This window comes from Idiotropiscis lumnitzeri, chromosome 9 (genome assembly GCF_059441095.1).
Source record: "Idiotropiscis lumnitzeri isolate Australia: NSW breed Sydney's pygmy pipehorse chromosome 9, RoL_Ilum_1.0, whole genome shotgun sequence".
In the NCBI taxonomy this organism is placed as follows: Eukaryota; Metazoa; Chordata; class Actinopteri; order Syngnathiformes; family Syngnathidae; genus Idiotropiscis; species Idiotropiscis lumnitzeri.
Window position 1 is genome coordinate 655,761 of NC_142399.1, and position 17,989 is coordinate 673,749.

At 46.9% G+C, this 17,989-nt stretch overlaps 1 protein-coding gene across 3 annotated transcripts; it reads right to left on the reverse strand.

Annotated features, from left to right (window-relative positions):
• Positions 1 to 7: 7 nt before the first annotated feature.
• Positions 8 to 17,528, reverse strand: vit (vitrin). 3 transcript variants are annotated; one of them, XM_088305506.1, is made up of 22 exons: positions 17,180 to 17,528; positions 14,355 to 14,436; positions 13,517 to 13,582; positions 12,930 to 13,086; positions 12,724 to 12,857; positions 12,569 to 12,646; positions 12,309 to 12,431; positions 11,902 to 11,946; positions 11,598 to 11,636; positions 11,461 to 11,511; positions 11,217 to 11,279; positions 10,741 to 10,803; positions 9,421 to 9,495; positions 8,401 to 8,466; positions 7,025 to 7,087; positions 6,862 to 6,909; positions 6,131 to 6,196; positions 5,349 to 5,496; positions 5,170 to 5,273; positions 3,726 to 3,952; positions 2,862 to 3,375; positions 8 to 972 (listed from the first exon to the last, which is right to left on the reverse strand). In XM_088305506.1, the coding sequence occupies exons 1-22, from the start codon at positions 17,315 to 17,317 to the stop codon at positions 794 to 796; spliced, it is 2,529 nt and encodes an 842-aa protein (XP_088161632.1). In that variant the 5' UTR covers positions 17,318 to 17,528; the 3' UTR covers positions 8 to 793. The 3 variants fall into 3 exon arrangements, with proteins under 3 accessions (XP_088161632.1, XP_088161633.1, XP_088161634.1); XM_088305507.1 differs by lacking the exon at positions 10,741 to 10,803 and having other exon boundaries at positions 17,180 to 17,526; XM_088305508.1 differs by lacking the exons at positions 9,421 to 9,495; positions 10,741 to 10,803 and having other exon boundaries at positions 17,180 to 17,526.
• Positions 17,529 to 17,989: the final 461 nt, after the last annotated feature.

Consider the following 17,989-nt stretch of genomic DNA (forward strand, 5'->3'; position numbering starts at 1 on the left):
TTGAAAGTTGGCTTCATTTTCTTTATTTTATCCAAACCTATGAATATGTACAAATAGGGAGACAATCATAAATAGACTTTGAACTAAAGTTGTTTAAAAGCGACCGCATTGTTAAGGAAATAAAAATTCCAACGACAATTGCGCAAAAGAAACCGACAGTTTCCCTTCCAATTAAATCTCTCCTGACGGAAGAAAATGCACTTTGTCGGAGAAAGCGCAAAGAAACCTCGAGAGGAAGTGCCACATATGCCAAAAGTCGACTTTCCTTCCTGCGAGAACCACATCCCAAATCCTTCAAATAATAAACCAATTATGAGCCATCAGAATGCTGCACGGACATTAAAATATCGAAGAAGGTTCATTTCAGTAGTTCATTAAAAAATATATGCAAGATTCACTATACAAAATTGTTGTCATCATAATTATGTTTTAAAGCTAAAAATGAAATAATATGACGAATGAAAATCCTTTTTGTCTATAAATGATATCAGAATTAGCCTTTTTGTATCTCTGTGTTTAATGAATTTTCACAAGCGTTTCACTATTTAAATTGAATTGCTGAAATACATTTATTGAAATGCACTGCATGGATCATTTGATTTTGTGTGGATCATTCAAAGTTGGGAGTAGAAAAGTAAGACGTGACGGTTCGCTCGTAAATAATAACGGTGGCTGAAACATTCGAAACAAATAGTGATTCTCAAAGATTTGCTCCGTGGTTAAAAGAACTTTGTTCGCATGGGCCAATGTAGCAAAAGTGGCCAACAGAAAAAGTACATTTCAAGTCAGGCTCTCAGTTTCGGGGCTGAGAGTTGAACTCTTGGCAGATGTTTTGGATGATCTTGGGCACGAATTTGTACAGGTTGTCAAAGTCATCCACAAAGAAGGAGTGCTCCTTGTCTGGGTCGGTGGCGATGTACTCCAGCTCGTCGTGGGCGGCCCAAGCGATGCCGATGGAGTAGGCGATCACACCTGCAACACAAGTCGGGTCGAGAGTTACGCCACACATTGAAAGACGCGACGAATGAAATGCTGCTCAACGGCAAATTTGGCTTTCTGTGTTGCAACATGTATTTCAAACGCCAACATTGGTTTTGGAGATATTTGCATTTTTTATTTTTTTCAAGTGCGCCCTCTAAAAGCTCGTGTAAAACAGATACTGTCATGATGGGCTTAGTTGCCAGGATGGCCGAGTGGTCTAAGGCGCCGCGTTCAGGACCCAGTCTCCCCAGGAGGCCTGGGTTCGAATCTCGAATTTCCCCATTGTGGGACTAATAAAGGCAATATTATTATTATCATTATTATTTCGCTTTTTTGACTTGAGTTTCATGTTTTTCCTTGAATTGAGTTGGGTTTGGTGTGTCTCGTTATGCTCATTGTGTCCACCCGTGTGAAGCAATCGGCTCTCTCCAACTCTTTGTCTTGTTCCTGCCTCGTTCGTTTGTTGCTATTTCGTTCCCTGCTTGCCTTCACTTCTTGTCGCTTCATTGTCGATGTCGTCCGTGTCAATGCCCCGTGTCCTTTTTCTGTCGTCCGTTCCTGATCATTTTTCAGTTATTTAATAGATTTTGTTTTGTGACTTTATTTAATTTTCAGTGCCAGTGCCTTGTTTGCCGTTTCTTTAAATATTAGAAATAGAAATAGAAATCCCTTTATTGTCGTCCTCCTCAACCACCCTGACAGATTTGACCTTGCCTTGTCATTTATAGCGATGACATTTCAGGAAAACATCCCCACCTGTTTGTGAAATTGCTAAATATATTACTAGATTGCGCATTCTTTTATAGTTTGCATATAATTGTTATAATGAAAACTTGATGAGCTAGAGGAACCCAGTTCAGGGCTGCCCACTTTTCAACGCAAACATGGTGAAGCGGCATTAAGCTGTTATGCTTCACCAAAGTCGAAGAATCGGCCTACGACAGGGAAGTAGCCTTGCGTGTAAATGCTTTAAAAATGTTTTTTTTTTTTTAAACTCTTGTAAGCATTACAAATAAATCCCACTGGCTGTAATTTTAGAAAGCTATTTTTCTCCTTTACTTTGCTTTGAAATGATGATTTTTTTATAAATGTATTAAAATGTTGCCAATGTACATTTTAGTATTTTTTTTGTAAGCTACTTTTTGTCATGATCTGCATTTGTTGTTTTTGATGTTGTATTTGCTTTCATGTTTTTCCTTGTTTGTGTTCACCCGCGCTTGTCGTCTCAGTGAACCAATCGGCTCCCTCCAAGCCTTTGTGTCATGTGCAGGTGTTCCTCGTTGTCTCGTTACTGTCTTTGTATTTCGTTCCCTGCTTGCTTTCCCTTCTTGTTGTCGCTGTCGCTGTTCCGCTCACTTGCTATTCATGTCGAGGTGTCCTGTCTCCTATTAATTGTCGCTCGTCCGCTTCTTCCAGTTTTTCAAATTTCTCAGTCACAGTCACAGTATTTAGTTCTTATCTAGTCCTTGTTATTTTGCTTTTTTTAAACTTTTTGTTGCTCCCAGTGCCTTGCTTGCCTTTTTATTTTTCAATGAAACGCCATTTAAGTTCCCCAATCGTCGCTTCCCTGCGTTCGGGTCCTCCTCGACGTGACACTTTTGCTCTCATTGTTTTGCCTCTGAATTTCTTTTACAATCAGCTAAAGTTTTTTAGGTGTTGTGAGGCACATTGAGTTGCCTTGCGTGTGACGTGTACTAAAGAAATAAAAAAACAGCATTGCCTTGCCTTGCTCAAAGAATAAAATGGTGGGCCGATTCTGGATCAATGAAAAAACAAAATCTCCGATTCCAAACAATTACGGTCGTAAAGATTTGTTGAGCCGTGTAGTTGTGGTTTGATCTTAAGGAAAACATCTGCGTGCAAATTGAAAAGAGGTTCACCTTGGCTATGCACAGCCAGTGCAGGCGCTCTGACGTCATCGTACGAGCGTCCGTCTGTGATGACGATCATAATTTTGCGCTTGTTGGGCTTGGACTTGCTGAAAAGTTGCTCCGCGGCGTACGTGATGGCAGCTCCCGTGCTGGTGCCGCCGCTCCAGTAGTCGATACGTTTGATGGCGCCGAGCAGCTCGGCCTTGCTGTCGTGCTGGCCGAAGGCGAACTCCAGCCGCTGCTCGTACGTGTACTGCACGGCGCCCACGCGCGTGTCCGTGTCGGAGATCTCAAACTCTCGCGTGATGTTGGCCACGAACTGCAGCACCGTGCGGAAGTTGCCCGTGCCCACGCTGCTGGAGCCGTCGATGACGAAGGCGACGTCGTTGGCGTTGAGGCAGGTTTTGCTGCAAACCAGTCGCTCGGTGTCGCACACTCGCTTCACCAGAGGCTGCGCGGCTTTCCTCAGAGCGAACCAGCTCGACACGGGCAAGGAGAAGAAGCCGTTTGTGCGACACACGGCCTGCGGGACGGCAACGCACATGTAAACGTCCTTCTATGAAATCCGGGCCCGTTTTGTCGAACATAAAGACGATACAGCGTATAGATCGAGGCGCTCCAAATCCACAGCTCTTTGATTCTAAAATGAATGTTTATTTAAAATCACCTTAATAAATGTGTGTTGGGCCGGCACCCATGAAAGCAGAAATCAACGTTTTTAAGATGGAATACAACGATCGACGTTTTCCAGCAATTTACGGACCAAACCCGTGGCTGAATCGTTCCGAATATTTGAGCATTTTCCGCATTGTCCATTCCAAGTAAATGGATGGCGCCGTGAGTGTTTAGGAATCAGCGCTTTGGTGGTCCTACCTTGTCCACGAAATTGGCCTCCACAAGGTTTTGCTTCTCGTTGTCGTCGGCCCCCTCGATGGTGACGAAAAAGATGTTGATGCCGGACTCCCTCGCCAGCCGAGACGCCTCCTCCACCTTGTCTGTGGGCCAACCGTCCACCAGCACCACGGCAACATTTGGAGCGCTGCCTCGGTTCCCGTTGGCGTCGCTGAAGTACAGCTTGTTGATGTAGGACAAGGCCTTCCCTGTTCGGACACCAGAGGGCGCCAACGTGAAAACCGGGACGACCTTGCGTCCGGTTTCAATCGCTTGGCTCAGCATGCGTAACGACGACCTTCCCTTCGCATTCACACCCGGAGCGTATTCAAGCAACATAATGTGGATCTTTTTGGAAGGAGGGAGATCTAAAGCAGAACCAAAACTCCGGTGACACAAATCCATCCATGATTCCGTTATGCGAGCCGCTTTTCCTCACGAGGGTCGCGAGCGCGCTGGAGCCGATCCCAGCCGTCTCCGGGCGGTAGGTGGGCGACAGCCTCAACTGGTCGCCAGCCAATCGCAGGGCACACAAGGACCCACAACCATCCATTCTCACACTTATACCTAGCGACAATTTAGAGTGTTCGTTCAACCTGCCTCGCATCTTTTTGGAATGTGGGAGGAAACCGGAGTACCCGGAGAAAAGCCACGCAGGCACGGTCAGAGCATATACAGGGCCGGAGCCGGAATCGACCCCTGGCGCCACCGTGCTAACCAGTCACCCCAAAGCTTTTATTTAGGTAGATGGGCCTCCATCCACAAGGCTGCAGCCCGTGACGGTTAAGTTACAACTTCTCAGTTTATATGCGCACGGACATGCCGGGCGGATCAAGTTGCTGATGAAAATAACCACAGATTGAAGGTGAAGAACCCAAATATCAATTGATCAAATACGGAGAAACTGCATGTCGTAAATTTGAGGATAGTGAGGACAAAGTGATGAAATATTTGAGCTTTTGGAGTCTCGCGTGTGTTTCCTGCCCATGCGTGCACTCACTGCATTTGACACAATGAAACTATAACGGGCATGCGTAAGCCTCCATCTTTTTCTGAAAAGTATAGAAAAGCCGCTTTCAAAATGTCATCCTGTCATTCACCGTGGAATGGGCGGCGTACGACTCGGCTCTAAAAATGGCCAAACAGGAGACGCTTTGTTAGGGACGTTAAAAGCGCTGGCTCACACTTTTGCATGACTTGAGGGCGAGCAAACAAACAATTCTATTTGCATCCAACGCGAAAGCCCCCACAAGTCCACCACATTCCTTTCTGCGAAAAACACTGTTTACACATGCGCCACTGTCATTTGACCCAAAGCGCACGGCAGCAAATTTCGATCTAATTCTATCCTTGCATGTGAAAAAATGCGTCTGTCTGACTGGCTTCCCCTTTCACACTTTTTGTGTGGCGCAGGGACGGCACTCACCCACGTTGGAGAGGCCTCCCTTTTGCGCAATCTTGCCGATGCTGGTCTTCACGTCTCTGGAGTTGGAGTGACTCTTTAGGCTGATCTCTGCGACAGCGTCGTCCCTGCGCGTCCCAAAAAACAACGCGGGAGTTTTGAAAAGGGCTTTGATTTCCATTTCCGGAGAGGCGGGAACAAACCCGTATTGGATGACGCCCATCATGGGTCCGGCCGCGCCGATGTTGATGACTTGAGCCACCTCAGCCAAGAAGTCCTTCTGGATCTTAAAACGTCGCTTCCCAATGCTCCAGCTCCCGTCCATCAAGAAGACCAGGTCCACCTTACAGCCTAAGGACACACCACAACAATCACCATTGCAGCCAACATGACCTCACGGGAATATACGAACGAAACGGAAAAGGAAAACGAGGTCTTCTCAAGTTCCGAGTCGATGAACAAAAAGACGATCCGAGATGGTGAACGTGTTCCATTCGATACAGGAAGGCCGTTATTTTCATGACCGCATTTCTCTGCGTGGAGCTAAGTTCGACCTAATGTTCGTAATTTAACCGGCGGATCTGTGAGAGGGACGACTGAACCACTGTGGGAGTGCTCACTGATTCTGTAGTTAATAATTAATGAGACAACAAAATCGTTTCAAGAAAAAGTTCATCAACTCAGTTTGCCACCAAAGTCCCCAAAATGTTTCGCACGAGGCTTAACGGAGCCACGCTGGATTTCAAAATAAGATTGACTTTTTGAAATCCAATTCTTCTTCAGTAAACAGTGACTTAAGCTATGACTCTACTTTTTAATTTTCAAACAAAGTTAGCGCTCCGTTTGAAGGCCGATGCAGATGCTGTTGAAAATGCAGCTTTTGCATTTAGTGGGGAGTTGACTTGGCCGTCCGTCTGTTCATCTAAACGTAGTAAAAAAAATGTTGACTTTTTCCGTGTTGTTAACGTGTTGGCGGCCTCCTCACCCGTGTCTCCCTGTGGCAAAGGTTCAGGTGCTCTGGGTGCAGGCGTCTGCTCCCGCATGCTGAAGCCTGCAATTCAAAGTCACACTTCAGAAAATCGCCACCGATTTTTTTTTTTGGAATCATATTTGGTCATTTCCACTGATGAATGAAAACTTCATGTTCAATATTTTTACTCTCATATTGACAATATTCTGGGGCTAGAATCAATGTTGAACTCATCCAAACGTTGTAACGTCCACAAGAGTACCCCAGAAAGACAGCATTAAAAAAACAAAATCGTTTTGAAAATCTTTTGCACACTTAATGAAACAAAAACACAACAGATAAAGTCATTTCCGATTTTGGAATAAAGACGATTTCCCGATGCAGGGCCACTATTCCTGAAGCATGGAAACATGATGGGGAAAAAAAAAAAAGTCATAATAAAGAGCAAAAAGTTAATTTTGTCATGGAATTTTCCCAAATAACAGCAGCTGTCTACTTTCCAGCACATGTGTGTGTGTGTGTGTGTGTGTGTGTGTGTTGGGTAAACATGAAAGCAATCAGAGGCGGCTTTGATCCGCAGGCCATCATTCTGGTTGACATTATCGCAACGTCCCTTCAATTAGACGCCGGCCACCAAGCCAGATGCTTTTGCCTTGAATAACCTCGGCTTGCATTTTACTTACGGTCGACTCGGTGCCAAGACAACTCCAGAGGCAGAAAGCAAAATAAAAAAAAAAAAAGCTGACCTGATTGATAAAGGTTTGCATCGGGTCTCCATTCATCCACCGTCTCCACTGCACAGACGACATCACACAAACAAGTCACGACGGGCAAAACTTTATGGTCGCCCAAGCGGATGCCTGACCGGATACGAGCGGGCGTTTTGCAGCCCCGTTGGCCGCAGCTCACCTCTCGTGTGCGGCGTATCCAGCGGCGCTCGGCCGTTGCCTTCCAAGTCGGCGGATCGGGAAACTAAAAGGAAGACGTGTTGAGTCATCGCACCACCGCGACGCGCATCGCACGCCAAACGCAAACACGGCAGCGAGTCGGCCCGCTCCCACGGGCTTCGGCTCTCATCTGCTCGGATGCGTGGCGGAATTTTAGCGCTGCGTGGCGGCAAGGAATTTCCTTTCTTGAAAGATTTCTTTTCCGGGCCGACGGGGCCCCAACTTGTAATGGGGACGCGACGGCTGTTTGCTTTGAACGGTTTGGGCCTTGCCAATGAGTCAAGGAACAACTCAAACGACTTTGCCCTCAAAAGTACTGAAGGGAGACGTTCAACGTGTTGGAAAATTCAATGATTTGCCCTCGCGCAGAAAACGACAGAAATTCAAGAGGTTTTTTTTTGTCGTCAACGTACGAAGCGACGGCGTTTTGAAGACGTACATCATTCAAAGAACAATGTCAATTTGAATCTGTTTTTTTTTTTTACGACAAATGTTGACAATAATTTTTAATTACGTCATACTTGTTCAGAGTCAGGAGCATCTTGATATGACAAATGTGAACCAACATTTATGCTGTCAAAAATATTTGATTTGGTGGCTTTGTATGATACAAGCATACAAACTCTTTCAAATGCTGAAATGTGAGCCAAATTCAAAAGCTTCTGTGAAATTAATCATGTGCACATTGACTAATAGAATCTTTTATTGAATTTTTGTTGCCGTACAACTGCAGTTTTTTTTTCATAAACTAACTAAAACGTTGACATTGTGTCCATCTAATTGCAAATATTTATTTCTCCATAATACGTATGAATTAGAGTGTTATTACTCAACCTAATGGAGAAGTTGCTCATTTAGGTTTTCGACAAGCCTTCAAGTGGCGCAAAATGCTCCAATCAAAAAGAACTTTTAAAAAGTTGACGCCCAATCTGTCCAAATGAGTGAACGAAACCGCCCCCCAAGATTTGTTAGTTCCCAGCAAAAATACTTGGGTATGATCCAAAGTTATAATACCGGCGCTCAAAGTCTGAGATATGGGGCCTGTGATCGTGAGCTAGGGGAGGATGGTTTGAAACCCGTTAGTCTTGCCGCAATGAACTCATTTGCATGGCTGCGATGGGTCGTGTCGTGCGTCACAGCCAATCCCGGACCGGTGAAAATGGCGCCATCGTGCCGAATCACACCTGGCGTGCTAAATTTCCACACGGTCACGCTACCGTTGTCTTGCATCACATGCGACACAATCGCGCTCTGCACGCGTCCAACTGTATCGGTCACATGATCACGCATGCAGCAGGCGACCGTACGCGCGCGCACGCAAACGTGCGGCAGACTTACCCGTCATGTCGGGTGCGTCCGGCTCGCTCCACGTGTATCCCGAGTCTGGCGCGGCGTAATTGACATCTAAATATACGGCAGAGGGTTGCAGTTAAGGTGCTCGTCCCGTCACAAATGATCTCAAAATGCAACAGCGCAAGTGAATCGTTACACGTGGAGACAAAATATGCAAAAAAGGACGTATAGAATAAAGAATGGCCTGAAGCAAAACTCGACTTCTGGAAGAAGACGACTTGGACGCACTCCTTAGAAAATGGAAGTTCATTAAACACACGGTGTTTACGAGGGTATTGTTGAAGTCCTAGAAATAGCTCTCCATGTAAAGTGAAAAAAAAAAACACACTTTTTGTTTTTTTTCCCTCTCATTTTCACGAGTAAAAGTGCCGCCATTTTGCAAGCGACACGAGTGCACTAAATGTGTTGCACCGCGTGAGGAAAATGCCGGCCCGGTTTTCCGCCATCTCGACCTTCCCGATGCAGTAAAACTTTGAACACATTTTAGAGCGAGCTTTTATTGTCGGCCGCTTAAGTCTGTGTTTTTGCCATCGTCGGATCATCTCGGCAAAGGAGAAGCGCTCAATTGAGAAACAATAATTGAGAGAAATAGGCCATGATGCTACGTGGACTTCAGCTCAGGAAAAACCAAAGCCATGCAATTATATTTGTTTAGTAAAGTGAAGCATTTGTCAATTTGACGTAAAAATATATTTGGACTCTCTGAAATTTGATCATTCATAAAAAGCATCAAAATATGACCTTCAACAATATACTTCATTCTTATCACAAAAGAAGTTTTGGCCTGACGCCAACTGTATAAATAATGGCGTCTTTCGACGGGGGCTTGCCCACTCATCGAGTGTGAAATGAAACAACCGCATCATCTGTTCTCATTTCTGAAAATGCGCCACGGTGCGCTTGCGCCTCATTGAGACGACAGCGCGGCTAATTTACATCCCGGTGGGCGGATTTCCTCAACAATACCGCGTAGCATTGGTCGACATCGAGAACATGTCGCGGTACCTGACGATCGTCCGGCTGCAGGGAACCAATCGGGACGAGGGAAGGACGGAGGCGCCCGGTCCCTCCTTGGAAAAACTGTGCAAGGGAAGACGAGAAAGCGTGAGGGAGAGCATACGCGCGACGGCCGCGTGGCCGCAAGATGTTCCGCCTTGAGCCGGACACCGAACCTACCGCAAGATGGCCGAGTGCTTCGCACCTCACGAGATGGACGACACGCATCCGTTCGCAAAACGTCGCTCCACAAATCAGTTGCATCGTGCTCGCAAAACTCGTCTGCGTGTGCTTGCTCGTTTCCGACACGTCCAACCAAGTTGATTAAACGGATGAATCCACTCAAACATTTTCATTCATGAAAAAAAACGCTTTGATTTTGACGGAAGCGCAATTTCATGTTCCAACATCAACAATCAATTATATATTCTGACGAAGATTGTTATTCCGGTCCGTTTTCAAAAGGGCCGATGGCCGCGTGCGTCCGTTTGTGGGAGTTCATTTCCTCGGTGAAATGCAAGAAAAAAAAAAGTCACAAATCATCCCAATCTGAGTGCTTCATCTGGAGAAAGAAAGCGATCCGTCACGCGGGGCTGATCTCCACCTTTGACCTTTGACCTCAGCCAGAAAGAACGTCCCTTACGGGCGTCAATGAAAATGCGTCGATATTTTAACCACAACTTCCTCAACTTGAACTGTCAATGAATGAAGTGGCAAATAAACGTCACGAGCAGATCGACGTCCTTTTGCGACGGCGGAGATGACTCCAATTTCAACGGTTACATTTTGTTACATTCCAGACCCGACCAAAAAAACAAAGGCACGTTCTCTTGGTTCGAATAGAGCCAGGACGGAAAAGCGCATTTGCAAGAAACGGCGCTTTTTGGAACGGGCGCTTTCCGAGCTGAAAGAGAAGCTTTCTCATCAGCGTCTTATCTTCAGAGCGGCTCGTGGCGGCCGATGAATGCTTTTTATCTCCACGTCACTCATCTCGGAGGTACTTCCGGCTCATCTTTCACTTCTCTCCCTTACACGGAAGCCCTCAAAGACATTTTGGGATGCCGAATAGCCAAAGGGAGTTCACGTTGATCAAGATAGAAAATTCTTCAACATCGGAAAATGACAACTTTTTGCCACATTTTGTGCTTGATGGTTCGTCTAGCTAAAAATATATTTGCATGCCATTTTGTTGTTTGCGGCATCAAAGGATGGCTGCACTGTCGTCATTTTAATAGAAGACCCTCCAAATAATGATGATGCCACTTTGTCCGCTCGCACAAAATCCACGCAAATAAAGGCAAGGCCTCCTCGCCACCTTGAGCCACTCACCGGGATTGGATTGGCTCGTGAGTGGAGTCCGCTCCTTTGGAGTCAGCTGACCTCTGTTAAAAGCTGCTCGGAAGAAGAAGACGTGGAGAGCAGAGAGAAGACAAAGAAATGGAAGCGGATGAAGACGACGACCGCAATTGCAGCTCATTTGGTTTCTTCTTGTCCTTCATGAGAAATCAGGGAAGGAAAAATTCATTTCTTCTTCTTCTTTTTCTTTTTTGGGAAATGTTGGGAATTGAAAAGCCGAATTTGAGGATGCGTCCGATGACAAAAGTGCGGCTACTGGGAAAGGAATGTGAGCTGGCTGAGGCGGATTAGCGGCCGCCCGAGGGTGAGGAGAGCGAAGCGTGATGGACGTGGACATCGCGCTCACTTTGACGCCATTGCCCAAATTCTTCTTGCAGCTCCACTGACCTTCATTGACACCGAGTCCATCTTTACGTGTTGCGTGTGTGTGCGTGCGCAGCGAGGCTGACCTGGCCCAACCGGAGACGATGACTGTCTCCTCATCGGCGAAGCCGCTTCGGGTCGGCGCAGACCTGACGGCACACAAACAACGTGAGAACCTTTGAACCGACTCTTCAAACTCCAACAAAGCAAACTGAGCCTCCGCACACGCGTTGAAAGCGCGGCGGCGGAAGTTCTTGCACATAAACGAGTACGAAGGCGAAAAGAAAGAAAAGCGTGGCCAGATTTAGTCCAAAGTGCTCTGGACTGTACCTGCGTTGACGCGCTGCGGGAATCCATTCGGATAGGCGCCTCCACGGAACACTTGAAAGAAACGTCATGAGACAGTCAAAGAGTTGCCACGCGTGAGCGCGAAGGATCTGCCAAGCGGCGCAAAGTCGCCGGTCTACCTTGGCCGGGACTCTTGCCTTGAGCACTCTGCGATTGCCCTGCATCAGAAAAGGGAAAAGCAACGATGGACGTGAGCGCCTCAACAACCGCATTGTCAAATCCACAATCGCGTTTGCGTCGTTGGCCAGCCTTTTTCACATGATAGAAAATTTTCGTTTGGGTCTCAGCTGACCTGAGGTCGCCGCGGACATGCAACTACAACTAGAGTGAAGCCGCGTTTCGGTGTTTTGCCGCTACCGAATGGAGTCAACCAAGGAAATGAGCTCTCCCACGTCTTACGCCGCGTTACTTGGCTCGACTCACTTGAAGTGGAAGCTGCCGCCGAGGCGAGGTACGGGTGGCCGCTGCCTAAAGCGAAGAAACACAAAAGAACCAACTTTGTGAGTCGAAAATGTTTTCCGGCATTTTGCACGTTTGCGCTCTCGCTGTGGCCGCTTGCGTTCCAAGCGTGGCTTCACGTTTTCACAAATTCAAAGTGGCGCCAGCCAACGAGCACGCAAGTCGGCGTCACGAGTGCGAGGGGACGCGGCAGCCATTTGTCACGACAATGAGCCGCTGCCATCGCATAAAACAAGGGCGGGCCCTTTGTGAAGAAAACTTTGGATCTCGCGTGCGGATCGGCACATTCCGTAAACGCAAACGATCCTTCGCATAACATGCGGCGATGGATCCGAAAAGACGCGAGCCCGCCGGGGATCGGTTTGGCTCACCGGCATCTCGGACCTTGTGAGCTTTCGGAGTGGTCGGGGGCGTTGGCGGAGGAGGCGCGGTGGTGGCGGCGGTGGCTTCGGGTGCCGCCGTTGTCGGAAGCGCCAAGGCTTTGTCCTTTTGACCTGAGACGACGCGACATGACGAATGCAACGGCAGAACGTCACGACACTCACGGACTTTTTGGGGCGTCGGAATGCAAAATCATTTCAAGTTTGGGAAGCTCTGTGTCCATTTTGCATGCAAACATCCGTCCACTTACTCGTCTTCACGTAAGTTGGGCGTGAAGGAACAAAGTCGAGGGTCGATGGGTAGATCACGCCTTTCTTGGGCTTCCCCTCTAAAAAAAGCAAAGAGACATTTTCAAGGCGGGCGTCTTGCGCCGTGAGAAGCGGCGTGAAGTGGCTCGCGACCTACCCGAGACCACAAAAGATTCTCGCCATTTGGGAAGCGAGAGCGAGCGCACGCCGTTGGAGCGGCTGCCTTTGTAGACGTTCTGGCCGGCCATTTTCCTCACAATGACTTTTCCTCCCGAATTGGTGATGACGCCGCTGTTGGCGGACGCGCACGTCGGGTTTTAGCGCGGGCCGAGAGAGGAGCGCCTCCTCGGTCATCATCGTTACCTGTGAATGGCGGCGTTGCAGATGCTGGAGATGGACGCGAACACGCCCGAGCCGTACACTTGCTGCTTGCTCTCCCGGCAGCGCGACGGACATTTGACGATGAATTCGGGCAGACTGATCTTTCCGGCTCGGACATCGCACCGGACGGCCGGAACGACTGCGAGCAGACGTAGCGCTTGTTTTGACAACATTGCACCAGGCGATTATTCGAGATGCCGATACGTCGATTAAGCGTCTCGCCATCAACAATTGGCACAATCCGCTTCACTCCAAACAATGTCACGGAGGATTTAGCCAGTCGTGTTATTATGAAACGACTTTGCTTTTCAAAACGCATGCCGTGCCATTTTAGAACATCTTCCCACCAAATTTCGTTTACATTTGACATGCTCGAACAAATCGGCGCAATCGTTTTACGGCAAGACGGCGCTTTGGAGAACTTCCCAGCCCGTAAATCAATCTGGTCCAGCGTCAGGAAGTGATTGATAACGCAAGCAATTTGTGAGTGAGCGAGAGCAGAAGCCGTTGACAGCAGAGACCACGACGTTGAAAGCAACCGAAATGACATTTTGTGTGCCAATGATGACCTTGTTTTGGTTTCTTGCTCTTGGACCCGTTCGGCTCGGCCCGGCACGCGCAGGACAGAAGAAGTGCTGCGAGTGAAATGAAGGAAAATTCTCATGACGAGACACGACATAACTTTTTGTTTACTCTTCCTAGCGGAGTCGACGTTTGGTTCGGGATCGGGAAGCATTTGAACAGAGCGAAGGCAACAAATACGCTACGAGCGGGTGGAAAGAATTTGCAAACGATTTCCGACCCCAAATTTCTTCAAAGCGTCCTCGTCATCGGAGCGGCAAAATACGGCGACGCCGAGGCCTCGTCAGAAATGTGCGAAGGCCTCGGCTAAGCCCCGCCAGCTTTTGATTTGATCTTTCGAATGACTTTCTCGGACCTGCGACGTCCAATTCCTCCTTCGGCGTCGGGAGAGAATATCATCTCGGATCTGTCCTTGATGAGACCGACGTCCAAAACTGGACTTGCTGATCTTCGCTTGACGAATATTGTGGCACGTGAGTGCCTTCCAATTAGGTCGCAAGAAGCTCAGCTTGAAATTTGGAATTTGTCCGATGTTTTCGCTCGAGGTCCGTAACTTTATTTAAGCTCTCGGCCGGAAGAACTTGAGATGAAGCTGAAAAGAAAATAGAAAGTCATCATCGAATCTAAAAACACTTTTGGACTCCAAAATGAAATGGAACCTTTCTTCACTTTGAAGAGAAAAGAAAGAAAAAAGTTTTGTAGAATACAATTTCATTTCCAGGAAAATGCCAGCGTGTGTTTTCGGGTTTCGGGTTTCCGGCTTTTCCAATCTGGCGAAAACTTTTTTTTTTTTTCTCCAAAAACGAGCTCGTCGACGTATCTCACCGAGGCAGACGACAGTGAGCGACGTCCTGATCATGGTGAGGCGTGTGTCGCTTCCGTCCACCAAACGTTTTTGCGGGAGCGCCTTTAAAAGGAAGCAAAAAGGCAACTTGATTGCAGTCACAACGAAGGAACTTGTCCCACTCAGAAACTCGGCTAGACCGAATTTCAAACGGAAGCGCAAACGACGCTCAAACCCGACACGAGTGCTGCGAACAAAGACCCCCAAAAAGTCTGCGCACGTCGCAGCGGGCATTTCCAAATTTGCGTGGAACAAAAGGAGAGAAATGATGTCAGATTCAATTGAAGAGTTGCACAAAGTTGACAAATGGAAAATGAAATTGAATTTCATTTTATTGCTCGACACAACAGCAGCCAACAATCCCAAACGCAAACGATGTCCATCCAAAGATATTTTCAAATAAAATACAATCAAGAAGAACGATATCAAGCCAATGACGCGTACGGCTCGTCCTCATTGGGGTCAAAGGTCAAGTGTAGTCGATCCAAGTCGACTTTGTGCTTTCGAACCGGGACGGGATTTTCTGCCGTTGACAAAAATCTGAAATTCTCAAATTCCTTCATCTTCCTTTTTAGTCCGCAGACTTTTTGCCGAGGGCGTAATTCTGTTTATGTCACGAAGCGTTTGCCGCTTTTAGTTTTCGGCTTGAGTTTCCTGTTTTTCCTTGAGTTGAGTTGGGTTCGCTGTGTCTCGTTATGCTCATCGTGTCCACCTGTGTTGGCGCGAACCAATCAGATCCCTCCAAGACTTTGCGTCTTGTCCAGGTGTCGGTCGTTGTCTCGTTAACGTGTCGCTATTTAGTTGTCCGCCTGCTTTCCCGTCTTGTTGCTCCATCGAGCACGTCACACGTCCGTGCAAATGAAGTCCTTGTGTTTTGTTGAGCCCTGCACTTTTGGATTTTGCCGTGTTTTGACATGGAAGTCTGATGACTTGTTCTGCATCGTCAGGAAGACGCATTTCCCTCCCGGTTGAGGGGCGCTGAGCAAGCTCGGGCAGATGAGCGCAAAAAGGACGCGCACTTCATCACACGTTGCTCACTTAAGTCGACGAACGTGCGGCACTTGTCAAAGTCGTTCTCATTCAATTTTTCACAGTGGCGCCGTCCGTCCTCTCCACAACATTCAAATTTTTGGCTCACCATAAACCACCGATTAGACGACTTCTACTCAGTCGAGCCGTTACATATGCATTATCGACTTTTGAAGGCTCTGTGCTCACAAGCTACTCTAGCAGTAGTCGTCCGTCCGTCCGTCCCTTTTGCAAGAAAAATGGAACAGAAATGAACGAGTCATTTTCTCATCCATGTCACAAGGTGAAAGGTTGAGCGCAAGGCTTTTCAGTCATGTTGTCGTAAAAGTGTCAGCTCAGACAGGCCACATAGTTGGAGGAATTACAGCACAATTCACTTGAGGGCAAAAAAAAAAAAAAAAAAAAACCCTCCCTCGTCACAAAGTGGATTAAGAGTGCAAAAGAGAATTTTTGAATTGCTTTCTGGCAAGCTGCACGACACAAAACTCAAAACTTGCTGCAGGGGCATTTTCATTTGCTGCCTTATCAGCAACAATCGGCTTGCGCTCGAGACGGGACACCTGGACGGGCCACGCCGGTGTAAAGATGCTGCATGAGCGCGCGCACACGCACGCACGCACGCACACACCAGGGATGTGCAGGCAGTGCTAAATCCCGGCATTGGCTGGTGTCGTCACGTTGCAATGTAAGCACGCTCGACGTGCTGCATCAACAAAGCCAAGTGAGAGCATCATGACATCACGTCTCCTGGCCCAAAAATACTTTTAGTGGGTCAGCGATTTGGCATCGTGTAAAATGCGTTCTTTTATTGGTCATGAACTCGTTATCAACACAAATGTCTTTTTTTTAATTCATGTACATGTTGTGACGGTGTGTTTTAGCTTTTACAGTTAGTTCAAAAAGCATTTGGACAATAGTTGATTTTATTTTTTTACACTAGTTTTGAAAATGAAAAAATAAAACTGTGATGGAAGTGCCAATTCCAGCTTTAATTCTGAGCTTTCACATGAATATGTCATTGAACGGAAATGAATTATAGCTATTTTACCCTCTTCGTACTTTTACGGGACTTAATCATACACACTGACACTTGTCATTGTAACCGTGACTTTGGCAGCACATGATTTACTCGTGGGAAGATTGGAGAGCAAAATTGCAAAAGCTTATCTCCAAAGTTATCCCATGGGCCCCGTTTGGTGATCAGACCCAGCACCGCTTGGAATACTTTAATACCTGGCATTGCTTTCCGTGCATGCCGCAGCTTGCTGCATGCAGTCTGCTCCTGGACATTTTGTTTCCACGCCAACTTTTCCTTGATCAAATTTGCCAGACATGACAAATATAATGCAGTGCGTGAAAAGGAAAACAAAAAAAGCTCGAGTTAAAAGCCTTTCAATACAAAGGTTGGGGGGAGATGTTCATTTAAAAGTGATTCAGCAAAGTAGGAGGAGCATTGTTAAAAATAACAAATAGAAATAAATAAAAACAGAAAAACGAAAATACAATGTTGTAAACTTTGAATAAAACACGCTGAGGTTAAAATGTAAACGACAAATGATTTTTGCCTTCATTTTTTGTTAGTCAACCAGATTTAAAACCAACAACAATAACAAGTTGAGAGTTCATCACCGTTTCACAATCCGCTGAACTCGAGTCAATGACGACAGAAAGAAAGAAAGAAAGTAGATCGTTCATTTACGCAGCAGCCAAGAGCCAACACTGCTTGTTTGCGCTCCAAATTTGCCCTCATCCACCAAATCATGAAACATAAACTTACCCGATGAGTTGCTTCAAGTAATCCCGCAGCAGCACGCGATGCCAATGGAAATCCTTGCGCGCTACTTTGACGCTTCCATTCAAGTGAGTGAAACTTCCACCTGGACTTTTTTACTCGTGCATGATCGGAGCTGCTCATTAAAAGTGGAGAAGGGGATGGGGCCAAAGTTTCTCCTTATTTGCCCGTCCCACTTGAGTTCGCCGCTCACGCACAAAGAGGATGCGCTGAGCTTGCAGCGAGCCACAATTTCAGCGCAAGCATCCTCCTGTCAAATCGCAAGTTTTTGTTGACGTGGGTTGTTTTTTTTCCTTCTCTTGCGCAGGAAAGAAACCACATTTGAATGTGTTCTGCGTTCTGGTTAGGAGTGACTGACACTCGGTCCAGTTCTGTTGTATCCGTGTTTCATGTCATCCCAAAGTTGTGCCGCAAATTCTTCCCAACGTTTGTGCAAGAAAAAGTCCTTTTTTCATCAAGCTTTTCCTCAAAATCAAACTAGATACACATGTAAAGTTCCACTTGTGATGAGCTCATGACAGAAAGAAACATGTTGTTTCTGTCCACATTGTCTGGCTGGACCACTGACAAAACCGATGACACCCGGGGACTGTTAATAAAAAGCGTCTTTTTGTGCCACATCGTCTGGCAACCCTCCGAGATGTCGGAAGTACGTTAGCTTGACAAGCCGCAGGCACCATCTGCACCAGTGCCATCCCATACGGAACTCGGGATGAGACGGAGACACTTTCCAGATGTGCTGGTGCCACTGAGCAACTTGGTGTGTTTCTGCTCACACTCCTAAATTTTAGAAAG

What these genes read in the sequence shown, in the direction of transcription:
- vit (XM_088305506.1), bottom strand. Translation starts at nt 17,317, where the DNA reads ATGAGCAGCTCCGATCATGCACGAGTAAAAAAGTCCAGGTGGAAGTTT. An exon ending in AGAATCTTTTGTGGTCTCGG is followed by an intron (nt 12,647 to 12,723) that starts GTAGGTCGCGAG and finishes TGCTTTTTTTAG; the next exon opens with AGGGGAAGCCCAAGAAAGGC. An exon ending in CCCGCAGCGCGTCAACGCAG is followed by an intron (nt 11,280 to 11,460) that starts GTACAGTCCAGA and finishes GTGTGCCGTCAG; the next exon opens with GTCTGCGCCGACCCGAAGCG.